Genomic DNA, 17,860 nt, shown 5'->3' with positions numbered 1-17,860 from the left:
TATAAGTATTTAGGTGTCTTTTTATTATTAGTATCAGGCCTATTTATACTTTTATTATTTTTTTTTGTCATATTTTTAACAATTTTCTATTAATTTTTACTAAAATTTAGTATTGCCTCACTAAATAATTCTAAAATTCACATAAAAATTTTAAAAATTTGATTTTTTTCCACAAACAACATGACACTGATATATTTTTGAACACAATATTTTTAATACTAAACTTTTTTTTTGCTTTGAATGAACGAACAAATATCATAAGTTCCAATTTTTATGAGTTATTAGTTTAAAACTTGTTTTGGAAAAATTTCCTTCCTTTTTTTAGACGTTGAAAAAAATTCTTTTTCTTTGAACTTTTGGTTTGTGGCAAGCTTTTAGTCATCGTAAGTGTAAAATTTGACGTTGAAACACACGAGATGTGTCTAATACTTATGAAATTACAAAAGCATTTCAGCTCACTTTGGTTGACGTTGGTGTTGTTGTTGTTGTTATTTTTGTCCATAACGACTAAATTTTCTATTTGAACTGAAGAGGAGGCAATTTTTTGATTAAAAATTTTTTTAGAGAGTATTTAGAGATTAGATTAGAATTTCTAGCTATTTTTTTTTAGTTTTCTCTTGATATAGAACAGTGAGCGAAAGTAATTTTAACACAAAAAATGCCTTTCGTTCAAAGTTCTACCTTGAAAACGTTCCGTAGATCAGAACGTATTTCACTAAGCTAAATAAAACTTTGTTGTACCAAACGTCCTGGGCAACATTTCATGTCACACCGGGCGACATTTGGTGCGAGAATGACGATTGTCAATTGATAAAAGGAGGAAGAAGGTAAATAAATGATTGAAAAGACAAAAGAGATTAATCTAGCTGACTGTACAGTCGTTATCCTTCGATTTTGGCATGCAATCCAGCACGCAAGCGACAGCCTTCGCAATATAAGTCATCGTTCCGTAACTGCCAGATGGGGCGCTAAAAACAAATTTTTAAAATTAGTTTGATTTTCACGAAAAAAGTCGAAAAAAATAGTCACCTATCATAGAAATGGGAGCAAATATAAGCAGCACCCATGCACAAAAGGTGTCCTTGTGCCGTTGTTTCTCGCGTATCCTTTGCGCAACACAAAGTAGCATCACCATTGACTTTCTTCTGGTCTTCCAGGAACAATTGATTCGCCTTGTGCACCAAATGCTCCACACAGATGATGTCTCCCAGGTTGTTTGTGATGTTGTGTTCCGTGACGAGTGTTAGCACCATCAAGGCTTCCACGACAAGTTGACGATATTCCGGTTGCGGGATCGTATTGAGGGCTGTTTCGACTTCCAATGCGAATTTTAACTCGTTCGAAGTCATTTCCTGTGTTAAGCTTTGTGGAAGTACACGACCTTCTATGGCTAATCCTTGGCACTGTGAAAGAAAAAATTTTTCATTATGAATTTTAAAATTGTGGAAAAAGCTTTAAAAAAATAATAATATCTAGATAAAATTAAATATTGAATTTAAATCTTAGTTCTTTAATTTTTTATCTAATTTTTTTTATTAAATTTTATAAGAAAAAATAATTTTTTTGAACAAAGTAGGTATAAAACCACTCCAAACGAAAATAAAAAATAAAGTCCGATGCCCCATTCTAAAAGTCAAAAATCCAATGGGGCAAAATAAAAAAAAAGTTAAAAATTTCATCAAAATTGATCGTTTTTTGTTGTATTTTCATTATTTTTCAAGACATTTTCAAAAAAATTTATAAAAAATTTTAATTTTTGTTTTGAAAATCATATTTTAACTTGAATTTTCTTCTCTAAAAAAATTTTTCATAAAATTACTGAATTTTTTTTTTCAAATTTTTTTGACAGTTTTTTTTTATGAAATTTTAATTTTTCAATTTTTAACTTAAAGTGGTCTTAAGGCCGCTCCAAATTTTTTTCTATGTTTTTGTCCCCTGCCCCATTTCAAAAGTAGAAAATCCAATGGGGCAAAATAAAAAAAAAATTAAAAATTTCATCAAAATTGACCATTTTTTGGTTCTTTTCCTTACTTTTTCAAGGAATTTTCAAAAATTTTTTAAAATATTTTCAATTTTTATTTTTTTTTTGTGCTGAAAATTGTATTTCAACTTCTTCTTTAATTTTTTTTTTTTCAAAAAATTACTTTTCAAAATTTTTTGACAGATATTTTTATGAAATTTTTTTGTTAAAATTTTTAACTTGAAATACATTCAGATCAATTTTAAATCATCAAATCTCAATGTATATACCATAAAAACATCTAAAATATTCATGAAAGACCAAAATTTGTTAAAATTTTGTATGAAACAGTATTTCAAAACTTTTTTTTTTTTTTTTTGCCCCCCCCCATTTTGAAAAAAATGTTTTGGGACAAAAACATCGGAAAAAATTTGGAACGGCCTAAATCAATTTTTAATTTGAAAGTTTCAAAGAAGATTATTAAAAAACAACAAAAATGTTGATCAACGATCAAAAATTGCTAAAATTTTGTCATTTTGTATGAAAATAAGTTTTTCAAATTTTTTTTTATTTTGCCCCCCCCCCCCCCATTTTATTTTAAAAAATTTTGGACTTTATTTTTGATTTTCATTTGGAGCGGCCTAAAAAGCAAAAAAAAATTATTTTTAATACAATTTTTTTTTACAAAAATTCGAGTTTTTGACATTTTTTACTTTTTTCTTTGCCTTCACCTATTTTGTTTGCAGCTTATTTGTTTTTTTCATACCTTTTCTAAGACAGTCCACACTCTCGGATAGAAATCTCGTGGTACACGATTTAAAGCGCCATCCAAACGTCGTCGACGTAGCCATTGTCCCTGTTTGTCATCGATTTGCGGCCCAACTTTCTCATCTTCCGCGTCTCCCAAACCAATTTGACTCTTTTTGCTGACACGCCCGGACTTGCAACTGACAATCGAGAAGTTGCCACGAGCAACACTGCTCACAGCGAACTCCTTACCGCTCATGATGTGATGTAATCTATAATAAAAAAAGTTGTTTAATATTTTCAGCTGTTTTAAATAAAGATGCACCGAATTTTTTTTGAACTTTTTTTCGGGGAAAAATTGGATAAAAAATAATTTATAAATTTTATAATTTTTCAAAAAAATTTTTTTTTTATTTTTTAACAGTATTTTTTTAATATTTTTAGTTTGAAAATTTAATTTTAAATTAGCAAATTTCGATATAACAATTTTCAATACTATAAAAAATATTAAATAAAAAATTATTTAAGTTCAATATAAATTTTTCAACATAAAATTTTCGTAAAATTCAGTATTTCAAAACATATTTTTTTATTTTGTCTTCTCATTTCAAAAAAAAAAAAAAAAAAAAATTTTGAGACAAAAAGTTCAAAATAAATTTTAGAACAATTAAAATCTACTTACAAATTCTTCATTTCAAAAGGTGATAAATTCAACAGCGTAAGTGATGCTTCGGCACCATCACATCCAATTGTGCGCGACAACTCCTTCGCCATAACTTGAATGATCAATCCGACACGAAGTCGCAACATCTCGTGGAACAACTGAGGCTCCGTCCGGATAAACATTGCCAAATACACGAGCAACTCCTGCGTCAACATCGACGTACTTTCATCGTTTCCGTACACGGAGTGGATACAGTGTCGCAGTTCCGTTTCTGGCAGCGGTGCCGTAATTGTGTACTCGTCATTTGGCGGTTGACCCACAGTAACTTGCTTTTGACGCACAAGCAAATCCGTAACGGCTTTTGCCAAATCCTCGACCTTCTTGCCGAGCATTCCGGCGGTATGACGCACCAAACCCCACATCTTTTGCTGACACGCTTTCTCGTACAAAGCCTTCAGCAACGTACGCACCGTCACTACTTGACCGTCGTCCAGCATGCCTTGATTATTATCAATATTTGGATTATTTGGATCGTCATTCGGGTCATCGAGCGACGTAGCAGATCCGATTTCTAAAGTTTTTTATTTTTTTCGGTTTTTGAGAGAAACGCGAGTCAATGTGTAGAATAAAGTTCAAAGCATTAAAAATGTGTAAAAAATCGTTAAAAAGGGTGTTAGTGGGTGACACAAATACATGAAATTAGTAATGTTAGGATGGTTACAAACAATGGAAAATTTTGAAATGAATTTTTGGGAGTTACAAACAATAAAAATTAATCTATTAACTAGTCATGCTACTTGGATTCCCATGCAGGGTGGGACAATTTTGACAAATCCAGCTCAAAAAATCAATCAAAAAGCAACAAATTCAATATAAAAACAAAAATTCCAAAATAAACAAAGGGACTGACAAAAATTCAAACCAATTAAAGCCAATAATTGTTCTTATTCCACTCATTGACAAATTTTGGGAAGACGTCAACTTACAAAATTCAATTTCGATAAAGAATGATAGCCAATTTACTGACTTGACGTGAACAAAAAAAGTGATTTTCTATTCTATCATTTAGAAAAAAATTTTCTCAAGGAGATTCTGCTACAGGATTATTTGAAAGGATTGATGAGTCGAGTTGAAAGCAAATTTTCTTACCGGTGTTGAAGTCCAACCCGTGATTGTCGACCAAATATGACAAAATATCACCCTGTTCCTCCAAGTTTTCCGTTTCGCGCAACATTGCGATGAGCTCTTCCACATCAATTTCCTCGAAATTTTGGTCGGTCGTTGGACGATGACGTGTTACGTTGACATGAATGCGAGGTACTACAAGAAAATTTGAATTTTAGCCATGATTTTATGATTTTTTAATTTTGAACTTACTTTCGTTGTCGGCAATCGAAATATTTTTCTCGGGCGGCACATCGGGCTTCACCTTGTCAGCACCTTCGGGCAAGAAATCCGCTGGAATTTCAATGACTGACATGCGACGTTCTCCCTCCATACCTAAATGTTCGGCTATGTATCATGAAAAAAATCACAGAAAGAAATTTTTTGTTTACAAACCCATCTCCAAAAATCCAATTTTCCAAAATTGCCTCGAAAAAAGGAAAGAATTTTTTTTTCGGAAACTCAGTTTCTTTCCCCTTTTTCGTTAAAATTTATTAGTAAAAAGATTTGAAACTTACACATGACATTGTGAATGAGTCGGATCCGAAGAAGGACGAGAAGAAGACAAGGCATGATTGAATGTTAGAGAAATTTTTTTTAATAAAAATGTGTTTTTATGTTGGTTATTTGTGATTTTTTTGGTGAGTTTTGTTTTTGTCTGACTGTGCTTGCTAGCTTATTTGTTAGGGATTTTCCTGATTCTGTAAATAAAAAGTCGTTCAAGAGGTACTCACAATCCACGTTAATTGAAATTTTCTTCTTGATGGTGCCTTTCACGGACATTCGACGTCTGAGGGAGCGCTGAGACCTGCCGTACGTTGCTCTGCCAAGGGGAACGTGACGCGTACTGAAGGATCGCAACAAATGTTCATCCAAATATGATTGCACTTCCGGGTTAAGTTCTACAAAAAAATTAAAAAATATAATTTTTTATGGTAAAAAAATGAAAAATTACTTACTATCCGGATATCCATCCTCCTGACTTCCTAAAAAGCTCAAATCCGTGATTGCTGAAGTGTTTAAAAAGTCACCCAAATTCCCAAGGATGACTCGAGTGCCGTTGATGTAGCCAGATTTTAGTTTTTTCATCGTTTGGATCATCGCAAGGGGAACGCGACCTTGATCTGTGGATTTTTTTTTATGAAACAGCAGCAAAAAAGGAAAAAAGTTTAGTAAAGATCTTTAAAAAGTATGAAAATAGGGGAAAAATTATAAATTTTTTAAAATAAATTTTAAGAGGAAAGGGGACTTTTGGCAGTTTTCATGCAAAATTAAGCTTTGAAAGAAGAAAATGGCATGAATTTTATGGAAAAAGAAGAGAAAAACATAAAAATGCGATTTTTAGGGTTCCTTTTTTTGGTTAACACAACTTTTTTAGGGACTTGAGTGCTAAAAAGTGCTGAAAATTTAAAGTGAAAGTGTAAAAGGTGCATGAAATCGTCTAAAAATATTCTATTTTTCTTTGATAAATCAAAAAAGGAAGCAACAGAAAGGCTTTTTTTATTTGAAGCAACTCAAAAATCACACTCAATATTTAAATTTATCACAGAAAACTCGAAAAAGGACTTTATACAACAGATAAAAAGATCAAAATGGACGAAACTGATCTAACAACATCGAAGACATTCAGAGTCATGCTGAAAAAAAATCTAAAATTTTGGATAAAAATGATCAGAAAATGACGACTTATGGATTCAAGTGCAAAAAGCAGACGACAAGGAAGCTCAAAAAAGAAGAGAAATCAAAAATTTTCTTTTTTTGCAAAAAAGACTTGGTGGAATATAATAAAAAATAAATAAATGAATGAAAAAAAAAAGATTTTTTTTCGTAAAAATGTTTACCTAATAACGAATGTGTGGCCATGAGCGTTATTGTTGGTCGTCCCAACAAGTGTCGCCAATTCATACTCAAAAATGCTACAATAGCCGTGAAATTGTAAGCTAACAAATCAGGATCTCGTGTTGTATAATACTCCTCATAATCAAAATTCTGATCGGGGTGCATCGCAAATTTAGTAATAATTTTTTTTTATTTACATGACAATTAATTAAACACGTGAGTCACACGACACGCACATGAGTTGACGACGTGGATTCAATGTGGATGAAAAAAGAAATTTAAATATTTAATTTTTTGTGTTTTTTTTATAAATTTTGTTTAAAATTATAAATTTTGCCAATTATTTCAGCCCGTTTTTACCAATTTTTGTTGTAAAATTTTCTGCAATGACAGACTAAATGGATGTTCTTACTCAAAGTTGACTAAAATACTTCTAAAAACTACATTTCTACGCTACTCTACTACAATTTATTTTAAAATCTAATTTTTAGTGTCAATGGAAGATCAATTGGTTGAAAAGTTGTGAGTGTTAGAAGGTTTTTATTTTAAATTATAAAATTTGTGGAATGTTAGAATAATATTTTTGCACTTGCGATGACTGATTTTTTTAATACCTAAATTTAATTTTTTTTTTAATTTATGTATTTTTAATTTTTTACTTTTTTTTTAATTTTTTAAATTTATTAAATTAAAGAATTTTATAAAATTTAAAAAAAAAATAAACTGATTTTAAATTAAATTTTGTAAAATTCTTAATTTTTTAATATTTTTTTTGAAAATTAAAAATAAATTTAAATTAAAATGTTTTTTTAATCTAAAAAATCCTCTAAAAATTTTTTTGGACCAAAAAATTTAAAATCATATTTTATCAATTTTTTTTACAAGTTTTGATAAATTTTTTCTTCTATTTTTTATTTATTAAATTCGAACCCTTTGAAATGGATGAAAAATGTGCAATGAAATGATGAACAGATAAAAGTTTTAGGAAATTATAACAGTTAACACATAAAAAACCCATAATAATTTGTAATATTTGTAAACAACTAAAGGACCAGGTAATTAAAGGAATTTTTGTAAAATTAAGAGAGTTACAGAAATGAAAATCCAAAACATTTCAACACCGACCTAAATGTACTTCCTTTAACACCATTGTAACCAATGGACGTCCCAGTAAATTCTGCCAAGCTGATTTCAAAAAATTAATCTCCCCTTTTAAGATATCGATAATTAGTTCGTTGTCTGATGCAATGTAGAAGCGTGTTAGATCCGTAAACTAAAGATTTTTCGAAATTATTTAGACAAATTAGAATTTGTACAATAAATATAAATTTTCAAGACAAATAGACAAATTCAACACAAATTCTACTTTTTTTGTACAAAAATTTTTTAAAATTTCTCTGAAATAAAAGGCTCGTTGTGTTTGTTGGCAAAAAATTTCTTAAAAACATTTAAAATTCTCGCATATCGTCTTACCTGCGGCGTAAATGCAAAAATCCGGTCTTTCAGTGAGTACAGTTTACTGGTACTCAAGATGCCGACATCGCGTGACTTACGACCTGAGAGTCCGAGTTTTTTGTTACGTCCGAGATACGTATACAAGTGTGACAGAACGCGTGCTGGTTGAACCTCGATGGGTGCCACTTCGGCAATTGTTTGCACGTGAAAGCCGTGTTCCGCGAGTTTATCACGAATTTCATTGTCGTCGGCAATGATGACGACTTGTACCACGACATCGGGTTTCTTTTGCGCGCCAAGACGACGATTAAGTGGATCAAGTTCACCGACAGCCAAGAATCCCTCGTCCACGAGTTTTCCGAGGATGTAGAGAGATTGGCCCCAGAGGAAGGGGCAACGACCGACGGGATCACGTGGTTGCGAACCGGGTGATTGATATTCGGACATGTGTACTGAAAGAAAAAATGATTTTGATTAAAATTTAGGAATTTTATAAAAAAAACTGCTCTAAAAGATACCAAATAAGTTTTTCCCCATTTTGAATTGTTTTTAAAAATGCTCAAAAATTTCAAAATTTTTATGAACAAAATTTTACTTGAAATATAAAAATCGACAGTTTAATTTTTAAAAATCATTGTATCAGGTAAAAGAATAATTTTAAAAAAAATATTTCACATCATTTTTGGCCTAAAGGTGTGATTTAAAAAAAAATCGTAAAACTTTGGAAGAAATTTTAAAACTCTAAAAAATTTTTGTTTTTAGTCATTTTAACTGTTGAAGAATGTCTGAAAATTTCAAAATTAGTTGAAAAAAATTCAATTTTCGTGTCAAAAACTGAAAAAAAGACAAAATATCACAAATTTTTGATATTTTTGAGTTTCATGTTTTTCCTTCTTTAATTTTGAATAAAAAATATTTTTTTTTTATTTTAAATTTCGAAATGTTTAAAATTTTAAAAAAAATCTCATTGAAAGTTCTACTAAATTAAACTCAGAGCAGATTGAAAATATGCACAGAGTTGCTTCGAATTTCAGCAAAAAATATGAATTTTTGGGCCGAATCGTCGAAATCGAAATGAAATAGACAGAAAAATGTTTTTCCCTTCCAAATTCTTTTTTTTTTTAAATAATATTTGGTTTCATTCAGAGCAGCCTGAAAATTAAATATCTTACAGTGATGAGGCACAGCATACAATTCTGGAATTAATTTCATTCCCTCAGGTGTTTTGATCATCACATCCTATTAAAAAAAAGAAAGTAAAAAAAAATATTTCAAAAACTAAAAAAAAAAAAAATTAAATTACCTCTAATTTATTGAAATACTTTTTCATGTTATCCTTGTCACCTTTAAATGTGTAATACAGGATCATGTAGCAAAAGAAGAGCGGCCACTCACACTCGATATTCTCGAACATCCGCAATTCCCATCGTTCGTAGTACAAACGAGACATGTCCTCACGTGGCGTCTTATACCCGTCACGCAAAAATCTCTTACAGCCATAACGTCCTTCGAGTTTCGTGACAACCGCTTCGCGTGTCACATCGATCAATTGTTGATCATCCACAGCAAATGCCGGAAACCCAATAATCGACAACAACCCGGAATCTAATTCCTTGCTATTCGATTCACGCGGCAACATACTCTGCAAAACAGCTTGACACTTGTGCGCCTCATCCGCCAACACGTGAATGACACTTGCAGGACCTCCACGAGCACCAAACAAATCGAGCTCATTCATCGCTTCCAGAGCAGCTTTCGCCATGCCAATTGACGAGGCATTAAGTTCTGGTTGACCGTGATTCGTTTTGTCGCCACGTTCCCAAATCCCGTAGTCCGGGATGCAGTAAGCTGATTCAATGTAAAAGATGAGATTTTGAATGAACGCAACTTCGTCCAAGGAAAAGACGATTTGCAAGCCCGAAGCGGTCATTTGGGCTAAAATGAGCAAATACAAACTGATGGCGTCGATTTGCAAGTGACCCCATTCGTCGTCACGTACGACAGTTTGTCCATTTTTGCTCGAGTACTTGGCATGGAGCGAGTCATGGACGTGTTGCGTACTCTTGAAACGCTCAACTTTCTCCTTTTGTTGCATCATGGACATCAAAAGACCTCGCATGAGCTTCACACAACTCTGTTCGAGCTCGTAGGCCTTTGCCCGATCCTCATCTTGATCGGCAATCTTCTTGTATGCCATCGACAATCCCCATACAGCCAAGATGCAGTATACGTTGTCTCTAATCTGCGTAGCGAGAAATTAAATAAATATTAGAATTGATGAACGAGTGTGACAAAGGTCACGGCAATCAAGGTTTTTTTTCTTTTGGTGAATTTCTTACCCAGGCATGATGGTTGTCGGGCGAGGCGGGAAACAATCCCGTAACTGGCTGCTGATGGTTCATTATCAGACGTTGCACGACACGCTGATAGTAGTCCAGACGGACACCAGAATTGCTTCGACTTCTCATGGTGGTGGTTGTGGTGCGGAGAGAATTTTTCTCGCAGCCTTTTTACGACTTTTTAACAAATTCTTAAGACTTTACACGAAATTCATTTAAATTCCGAACAGGTACGAACGTTTTTCTGCGTGATTTGACGATTTCTGGCCCGGTTTATCGACGTGATAAACGCAAAAATGACGAGAAAATCGCGAAAATTACGAAAGTCACCTTCAAATTCAAAAACACAGCTGATTGAAAGATGTCCCCAGTCGGCAATTTTATTTTTTTGACGTTTAACTGCTCGCTGGGATCCCAAACCGAGTTCGTGAGTCATTTGTGCTGTTCAAAAAAAAGTAAATTTTCACAAAAATACACTAAAAATGGTGAGTTTCCAACGTAATTTCATGCGGAAAATGGAAATAAATGTCCGCGCTTTGCGAAAATCATAAAAACCCGTGGAATTCTGAACTTTTTCACGGAAAATTGGAAAAAGAAAAAACCGGGTGTTCGATTTTTGTGTACCTCTGTATAGGGGTTATACACATGCACGTGCTTCTCGATGAGTCTTTCTTCTAATTTCCTTCTTTTTTCTTGCCATTTCAGGTCTCACTCAATCCCGTGCGTGTCTTGAAGAATGAAGCCGAAGAGGAAAAGGGCGAAATTGCGCGTCTCAGTTCCTTTGTCGGTGCCATCGCCATCGGAGACTTGGTAAAAAGCACCTTAGGACCCAAGGGAATGGACAAAATTCTCGTTTCCATGGGACGCAATGCAGGCGATGTGCAAGTCACGAATGACGGAGCCACAATTCTCAAGTCGGTCGGTGTCGACAATCCCGCGGCAAAGATTCTCGTCAACATGTCACGAGTGCAGGACGACGAAGTGGGCGACGGAACGACTTCTGTCACGGTTTTTGCCTCGGAACTGCTGCGAGAAGCGGAAAAGTTGATTGAACAAAAGATGCATCCGCAAACGATTATCGGGGGATGGCGCAAAGCTGTGGATGTTGCTCGTGCGGCATTGGAACAAGTTGCCAAAGATAATTCCGCAAATGCTGAAGCTTTTCGTGAGGACTTGTTGAATATCGCTCGCACGACATTAAGTTCGAAAATTTTGTCGCAACACAAGGAATTGTTCGCAAAACTCGCTGTCGACGCTGTTCTCCGTTTGAAGGGATCTGGCGAGCTTTCAGCTATTCAGTTGATCAAGAAATCCGGCGGATGTTTGGAAGATTCCTTCTTGGACGAGGGTTTCTTGTTGGATAAAAAGCCCGGTGTGCATCAACCGAAACGCGTAGAAAATGCAAAAATTTTGATCGCCAACACACCCATGGACACCGACAAGATCAAAGTGTTCGGATCCACGATCAAAGTCGACTCAATGGCGAAAATCGCGGATCTCGAAATGGCTGAGAAGGAAAAGATGAAGGACAAAGTGAACAAAATTTTGTCGCACAACTGCACGGTCTTCATCAATCGTCAACTCATCTACAACTATCCGGAGCAACTTTTCGCCGATGCCGGTGTCATGGCCATTGAACATGCGGACTTTGATGGCATCGAGCGTTTGGCTCTCGTAACGGGCGGCGAAATTGTCTCGACCTTCGATAATCCAAACTTGGTGAAATTGGGTCATTGTGACTTGATTGAGCAAGTAATGATTGGCGAAGACACCCTTTTGCGTTTCAGCGGCGTTGCTTTGGGCGAAGCTTGTACCATTGTCATTCGTGGAGCGACGCAGCAAATTGTCGATGAGGCAGATCGTTCGTTGCACGACGCCTTGTGCGTTCTGACAGCCACGGTGCGCGAAAGTCGCGTTGTTTATGGCGGCGGATGCTCGGAAGCCCTTATGGCGTGTGCCGTCTTGAAGAAGGCATCGGAGACGCCGGGCAAGGAAGCCGTTGCGATGGAAAGCTTTGCGCGTGCCTTGTTGCAACTCCCAACGATCATCGCCGATAATGCCGGGTACGATTCCGCTCAACTCGTTTCCGAGTTGCGTGCTGGTCACATGAAGGGCGATCACACCTTGGGTCTCAACATGGACGAAGGCAAGGTTGCGTGCATGAAAAAACTGGGAATTACCGAATCGTTTGTCGTGAAGCGACAAGTATTGATGTCCGCGTCGGAAGCCGCCGAGATGATCTTGCGTGTCGATAATATTCTCAAGAGTGCACCCAGAAAACGTACAGCTGATCGTGGACACTGCTAAATTTTACTCGTTTTTTTTTTAATTTTCATTATTTGGATCAAATTTGTACTAATGATAATTTCACGTTAATGCTTAGACAACAAAAAAAAAGAGACTCACTCACACAAAATCATCTCGCGTTCGCTTAATTGTACTATTACACTAATAATCATGCTACTTATTTTCACACATCAATAAAGTATTTGAACAAAAAAAAAATTATTTGTTTTTTTTAAATAAAATTTTAAATTTTTAAAATTTTAATTTGAAAAAAAAGGTTCGCATTCCATATTATACAATTTCGAGGGACTTTTCAAAGGATTTTCCCAATATTATAAAAATTAAAATTTTCTTTTTAGTTTTTGAACAATCCTATCGAATTTTTCTCAGAAATCTCAATTTTTTTATTTTTTTCCTCCATTTCAAAAATCGAAAATCCAATGAGGCGAATGAAAAAAAAAAATGCAAAATAGATATACAAATTTTGACCGCTTTTTTGCAACAAGTAAAAGTAAAAAAGCAATTTTTCCGAAAACTTTTCAAAAATTTTTTTGTTAATTTAATTTTTCTAATTTTTAATTTTCAAACATTTTTGGGGCAAAATATAAAAAGTAAAAATTAGAAAAAGTGAAAAATTTTTACGTTAACCTTCCATTTTTCAAAATTCAAAAAAAAAAAACATTTTTTGCATTCAAAATTTTATTTTAGCAATACATCTTATCAATTTTCTTCAATAAAAATATCAAATAAAATTATTTTTCAACATAACTTTTTTTGTTTTTATTTCATCTAACCAATTAATAAAATCATTGAATTTGAAATTTTTTTTGCTTTTCGAAAAAAATTTTGTAAAGTTTCTAAAATTTTCAAAAAAAAAAAAAATTTTTAAAAAATCCTTTAAAAAAAAAATTTTTTTTCAAAATTTACTTAAATTTTTCAATTTTTTAGGCCGACATATTTTTTAATTATATTATTTCCAACAATTTTTGAATAATGCATTTGAATGTATCCGTTAAAACTTTAAATACTAAAAGAATTTTTCAAAATTTTTAAAAAATTTTAAAAAATTATTTGAATAATGTTGAATAGCAATTTTTGATTTTTTGTTTAGCAATTTTTAAATTTGCTTTTTGCTTTTACTTTCAGAAAAGTTTCATTTTAAAAATTAAATTTTGCTTTTGAACGTTAAATTTCATAAAAAATAAATTTTGTTGCTTTTTTGAAGAAAAGTCAAAATTTTTCAAAATGTATTTGAATTTTTACAAAAATTTAAGTTCATTAAATTTGAAATTTTAATTTATTTTTGGAAAAAAAGTAAAAATTTAAAATTTCCTTTTTTTCAATTTTTATTTTAAAATACTCCATATCAAGGAACTAATGAAATTTGATGTAGATTTATTTATTTTTATAACCAAAATTTAATTTTAACTAAAAATTTTTAGAATTTTGTCATGGACCTAAAATAAAGATTTGAAACTTTTTTTTTTGTTTTTTTTTTAATTTTAAAATCTATAAAAAACTCAAAAATATTTGTAAAATGTAACTTGATGGACCTCAAAAATTTGGAGATTTGACGTAATTGTTTACTATTATTGGCAATTTTTACCTTGAAAACTCGCTAATTGGTACAAATTTTCTTCCATGGCCTCTTTATCATCAGATCTTCTCTAACTGTGACCCCCCATAAAAACCCAACATCCTTAAAAACCCCAAAAATGTCAAAATCTTTCATTTCACCATAATTAGAAACCTTATTTGTGGATTTTTAACGCAAAGAAGAAAAAACTCATTTTAAAAGTCAGAAAATTTCTAAATTCTCTTATTTCTAAAACCAAAAAATCATTTGTTTCTACTCAACATTCGTTCTAACAAATATTTATACGGCTTGTCTTTGGGATAATGTTTCAATTCCGGAATTCCCAGCACTCGTCGAACCTTCGGAGAGACAAAGGCCAGATTTTGCACCATGCCATGCATGCTAGACGACACCCAATATAAGCAAAGAGCTGACGGAGCAATTGTCGCAATATAAACCATGACAAAATTCAAACCGATGAACACTCTTCTTATGCCAGTTTGCAGCTTCGTCTCCGGTCCCGTTTTCCTCCAAGTCATCTGAATTTTCATATTTGTGAAATTGACGAGTCCAAGTGCCACGGGAAGAATCCAACTCTCATCTGGTACCGTGAGATTCGGTATCCACAGAAATCCGCCGGTACACAGGTCCATAAACGCCATTTTCGCTTCCAGCAAATTCGGATTTGGCAAGCAATACACGAGATTTCGGATGGCGACCGAAGTTGTGATCCAAAACGGAAGTTGGAACAAAATTGTGATTTTTGTTTTTGCTGGATGACAATTTTCTCGAACAACTAAGTTGTTCCATTGTTTGGCTGCCGAATGCATAAACATCCGTTTCGCTTGGTCGTCAGTCCATTTAAATTGATTTTTGGCGATGGCCGTTTCGCGTTTCAGTTCTTCGATAATTGCCGGATACTCTTTGCGGATTTTCTCGATGCGACTAATGATTTTGTACTCGTAAACCGTCAGCGGGAGCGTTATTACTGTGCGCAGAGCGAATGTTGAGACGGCAATTGTGGCCCACCACGGAAGCCCGGAGATGTCGTGAACGGCAGTCAAAGCTTCTTGCATGTAGTGAACGGGAGTACTTTCCGAGAGGAATTTCCAGGTACCTTGAAAGGAGTCATCTTTGCTGAAATGACGAACATTTTGCGTTGCTGGAGTGTGTCGCAGAAGAAAATTCGCTCGAACGACAGATGAAGAAAGACGAATCATTGTTGCTACTAGAGTGGTGAAAAGCAGGGCGTTTGTGCAGAAGAAGCCGGATGCTAGTAAGCTCCCGACTGAAGACGACGAGCTTGTTTGCCGAGACAGGCCAAAATTCCGACGATTGTGATGAAGAGTCCGATGATCAAGGCGAGGAAATTCGCAAATTCCATACTATTACTTTAGTCAACAATGTGAGTCATAGAATTTTTAGGTTGAGTTTTATTGCTTAATTTCCCTGAAAATTCGGAAAATTCTTGTTTTTGTTTTGATTTTTTGGGATAGATGTCCCAGTGCACAAAATTGCCGATTGTGCACTGGGATGGTATTAGTTCGCTCACTGACGACGAGATGGCGCTGTATTTGAATTTTTATCGGGTGAGAACGACTGGTAGTTTATGAAAAATTTATTACTATTCGTGTTTCAAAACGGTGCTAAATTTATTTCTTCAAAAATCGACGAGATTTAAACAGAAATGAACCTTAGAATGAATTTTAGCTTTGAAATCCATCAAAAGTTTGTTAAAACTTGACTTGAAAAATTTCATGACCGTTTTTCTTCTTTTTCGAAAAAAACGGTCATGAAAAATTTTTTTTTATTTCTTCAAAAATCAAGAAGATTTTGATGGAAATCATCTTTAGACTGAATATTTATTCAATTTTAGCTTTGAAATTCATCAAAAGTTGATTAAAACTTGACTTGAAAAATTTCATGACCGTTTTTCTTCTTTTTCGAAAAAACCGTCAAGGAAAAATTTTTTTTTATTTCTTCAAAAATCAAGGAGATTTTGATGGAAATCATCTTTAGAATGAAAAATTATTCACTTTTGGCTTTGAGGACCATAAAAAATCAGGAAACTCGTAAATATGTATCCGCAAAATTTTTCCTCGTAATTTACACCAAAATACCGATGAATGAAAACATGCAAACACACACAAATTAAAACAAAACAAAAGGCACCTTTTTTGGCATTAATGGACAAGTCAATTAAAACAATTAACTGTAAATGATACTTTTTGTGTCCTCTTATTTGATATTGCCATCGATATCAGCCGATAACATTTTTTTTATCGCTTGATGAAATCCTGACCAAAAATAAATGTTGGTTTAATTTCGATAATGGGAGTTAATTCATTGTTTCTGTACCTCTGTGGAAACGTGAAAAATTTAAAGAACATCCACGAAAAATTCATTGCGTGCTAATTGATTAAATATTTAAATAATTTTTTCCCTTAAATTTTTTTTATTGCTGATAAAATTCCTCTTCATTCTTTCTGGTTTCAGCTTAAATTGCTGCTAAGAGAACTCTCATGTTCAAACATCGTTTAAAAACTTTCAAACAACGCAAAAAAAGAGGCGAAACACGAAGCAGTCGTTAGACAACAATCAAGCGATGATACATTCGAAAAAGATTAAAATCTGATTGTTGGATGTTGGAACACGGTGAACGGCAGAGAGTGAAAAAAAAAACAAAACAAAACAACATCGAGCGAGGTACGAATGAAAAGTAAATAAAAAATGAGTAGAAGGTGAAATGAGATGAAAAAAAGTTCGATTGGCAGCGAATGTGCAAAAATGAAACAACAAAAGGAGGCAATTTGCATCCAACGTGATTGAGAAAAACCGTTGAAACTTGTTACCCCAATTATTTGCATTGCTGCAATGATTTTACTCGTTTTCTAAAAAAAAAATGAATAAATGAATGAAAAAATGAAATAAACAAATGTTTGTCTAGTAAATCGGTTTTGTCATGTGCTCTTGTTTACATTTTAGACTTTTTTTTCGTTTTTGTTTTAAATCAACGGAGATTTTTCAATTGAAATTGGAAAATTTCAAAAATAAAATTCAATCTGTCTGATTTTAGGATTTTTTAAAAATATTTTTTAATGATTTAAAATTCTCAGTTTAAAAATAGTGCAGATGTTTTATTATAAAGGAAAACGACGATTTAAAATTTTTAACTCACATTAAAAAATCGTGTTTAAATAAATTTGCCATAAATTTTTTTTATAAATATTTTTTTAGTTATTTTTATATAATTTTCATGTTTTTTTCAATCAAGAAAAACCAAAAATATTAATTTAATTTTTCTTTTTAACTAATTTTGTAAATGTTTTTATTATAAATAATAAAAATTTAATTTTTCCCGCTGATTTTTTTTAATTAAAATACTTACATTTATTCGGTCATATATTTTTGCGATTGAAAAAAAAAATCAAATACTAATTACAGATACAAAATAAGGCCGTTTTAAATTTTTTCCGATGTTTTTGTCCCAAAACATTTTTTTCAAAATGGGGGGGCAAAATAAAAAAAAAGTTTTGAAATACTGTTTCATACAAAATGACAAAATTTTATCAAATTTGTGACCTTAATGAATATTTTAGTAGTTTTTGTGGAATTTACATTGAGATTTGATGATTTAAAATTGATCTGAAAGTATTTCAAGTTAAAAATTTTAACAAAAAAATTTCATAAAAATAAATGTCAAAAAATTTTGAAAAGTAATTTTTTTGTAAAAAAATATTTAAAGAAGAAAATTCATGTAAAATTTCGATTTTCAACACAAAAAATTTTAAAAATTGAAAATATTTTAAAAAATTTTTGAAAATTCCTTG

The 17,860-nt window shown here is 32.7% G+C and overlaps 3 protein-coding genes across 4 annotated transcripts; 1 reads left to right on the top strand and 2 right to left on the bottom strand.

Moving 5' to 3' along the window:
• Nucleotides 1-623: 623 nt before the first annotated feature.
• LOC134836096 (probable phosphorylase b kinase regulatory subunit alpha) lies at nt 624-10,505 on the bottom strand. 2 transcript variants are annotated; one of them, XM_063851290.1, is made up of 13 exons: nt 10,169-10,505; nt 9,133-10,071; nt 9,002-9,068; nt 7,848-8,281; nt 6,377-6,524; nt 5,495-5,659; nt 5,270-5,437; nt 4,749-4,883; nt 4,521-4,691; nt 3,390-3,942; nt 2,727-2,979; nt 1,030-1,403; nt 624-968 (listed from the first exon to the last, which is right to left on the bottom strand). In XM_063851290.1, exons 1-13 carry the CDS (start codon nt 10,295-10,297, stop codon nt 863-865), a joined length of 3,642 nt encoding a protein of 1,213 aa, XP_063707360.1. In that variant the 5' UTR covers nt 10,298-10,505; the 3' UTR covers nt 624-862. The 2 variants fall into 2 exon arrangements, with proteins under 2 accessions (XP_063707360.1, XP_063707361.1); XM_063851291.1 differs by having other exon boundaries at nt 4,749-4,871.
• A 40-nt stretch (nt 10,506-10,545) lies between these two features.
• LOC134833077 (T-complex protein 1 subunit beta) lies at nt 10,546-12,607 on the top strand. The gene is made up of 2 exons (XM_063847257.1): nt 10,546-10,653; nt 10,874-12,607. Exons 1-2 carry the CDS (start codon nt 10,651-10,653, stop codon nt 12,473-12,475), a joined length of 1,605 nt encoding a protein of 534 aa, XP_063703327.1. The 5' UTR covers nt 10,546-10,650; the 3' UTR covers nt 12,476-12,607.
• Nucleotides 12,608-14,283: 1,676 nt separating this feature from the next.
• On the bottom strand, nt 14,284-15,539 carry LOC134833563 (cytochrome c oxidase assembly protein COX18, mitochondrial). The gene has a single exon (XM_063847924.1). The coding sequence runs from the start codon at nt 15,248-15,250 to the stop codon at nt 14,294-14,296; it is 957 nt and encodes a 318-aa protein (XP_063703994.1). The 5' UTR covers nt 15,251-15,539; the 3' UTR covers nt 14,284-14,293.
• Nucleotides 15,540-17,860: the final 2,321 nt, after the last annotated feature.

This window comes from Culicoides brevitarsis, chromosome 3 (genome assembly GCF_036172545.1).
Source record: "Culicoides brevitarsis isolate CSIRO-B50_1 chromosome 3, AGI_CSIRO_Cbre_v1, whole genome shotgun sequence".
In the NCBI taxonomy this organism is placed as follows: Eukaryota; Metazoa; Arthropoda; class Insecta; order Diptera; family Ceratopogonidae; genus Culicoides; species Culicoides brevitarsis.
The sequence above is the reverse complement of the archived record's forward strand: the minus strand, read 5'-3'. Positions and strand labels throughout refer to the sequence as shown.

Bases quoted from the DNA above. Each gene is read 5' to 3' on its own strand.
- LOC134836096 (XM_063851290.1), bottom strand. From the start codon at position 10,297: ATGAGAAGTCGAAGCAATTCTGGTGTCCGTCTGGACTACTATCAGCGT. The intron at 4,884-5,269 runs GTGAGTACCTCT...CATGATACATAG, and splicing joins AATTTCAATTAACGTGGATT to CCGAACATTTAGGTATGGAG. The intron at 2,980-3,389 runs GTAAGTAGATTT...TTTTTATTATAG, and splicing joins CCTTTTGAAATGAAGAATTT to ATTACATCACATCATGAGCG.
- LOC134833563 (XM_063847924.1), bottom strand. From the start codon at position 15,250: ATGATTCGTCTTTCTTCATCTGTCGTTCGAGCGAATTTTCTTCTGCGA.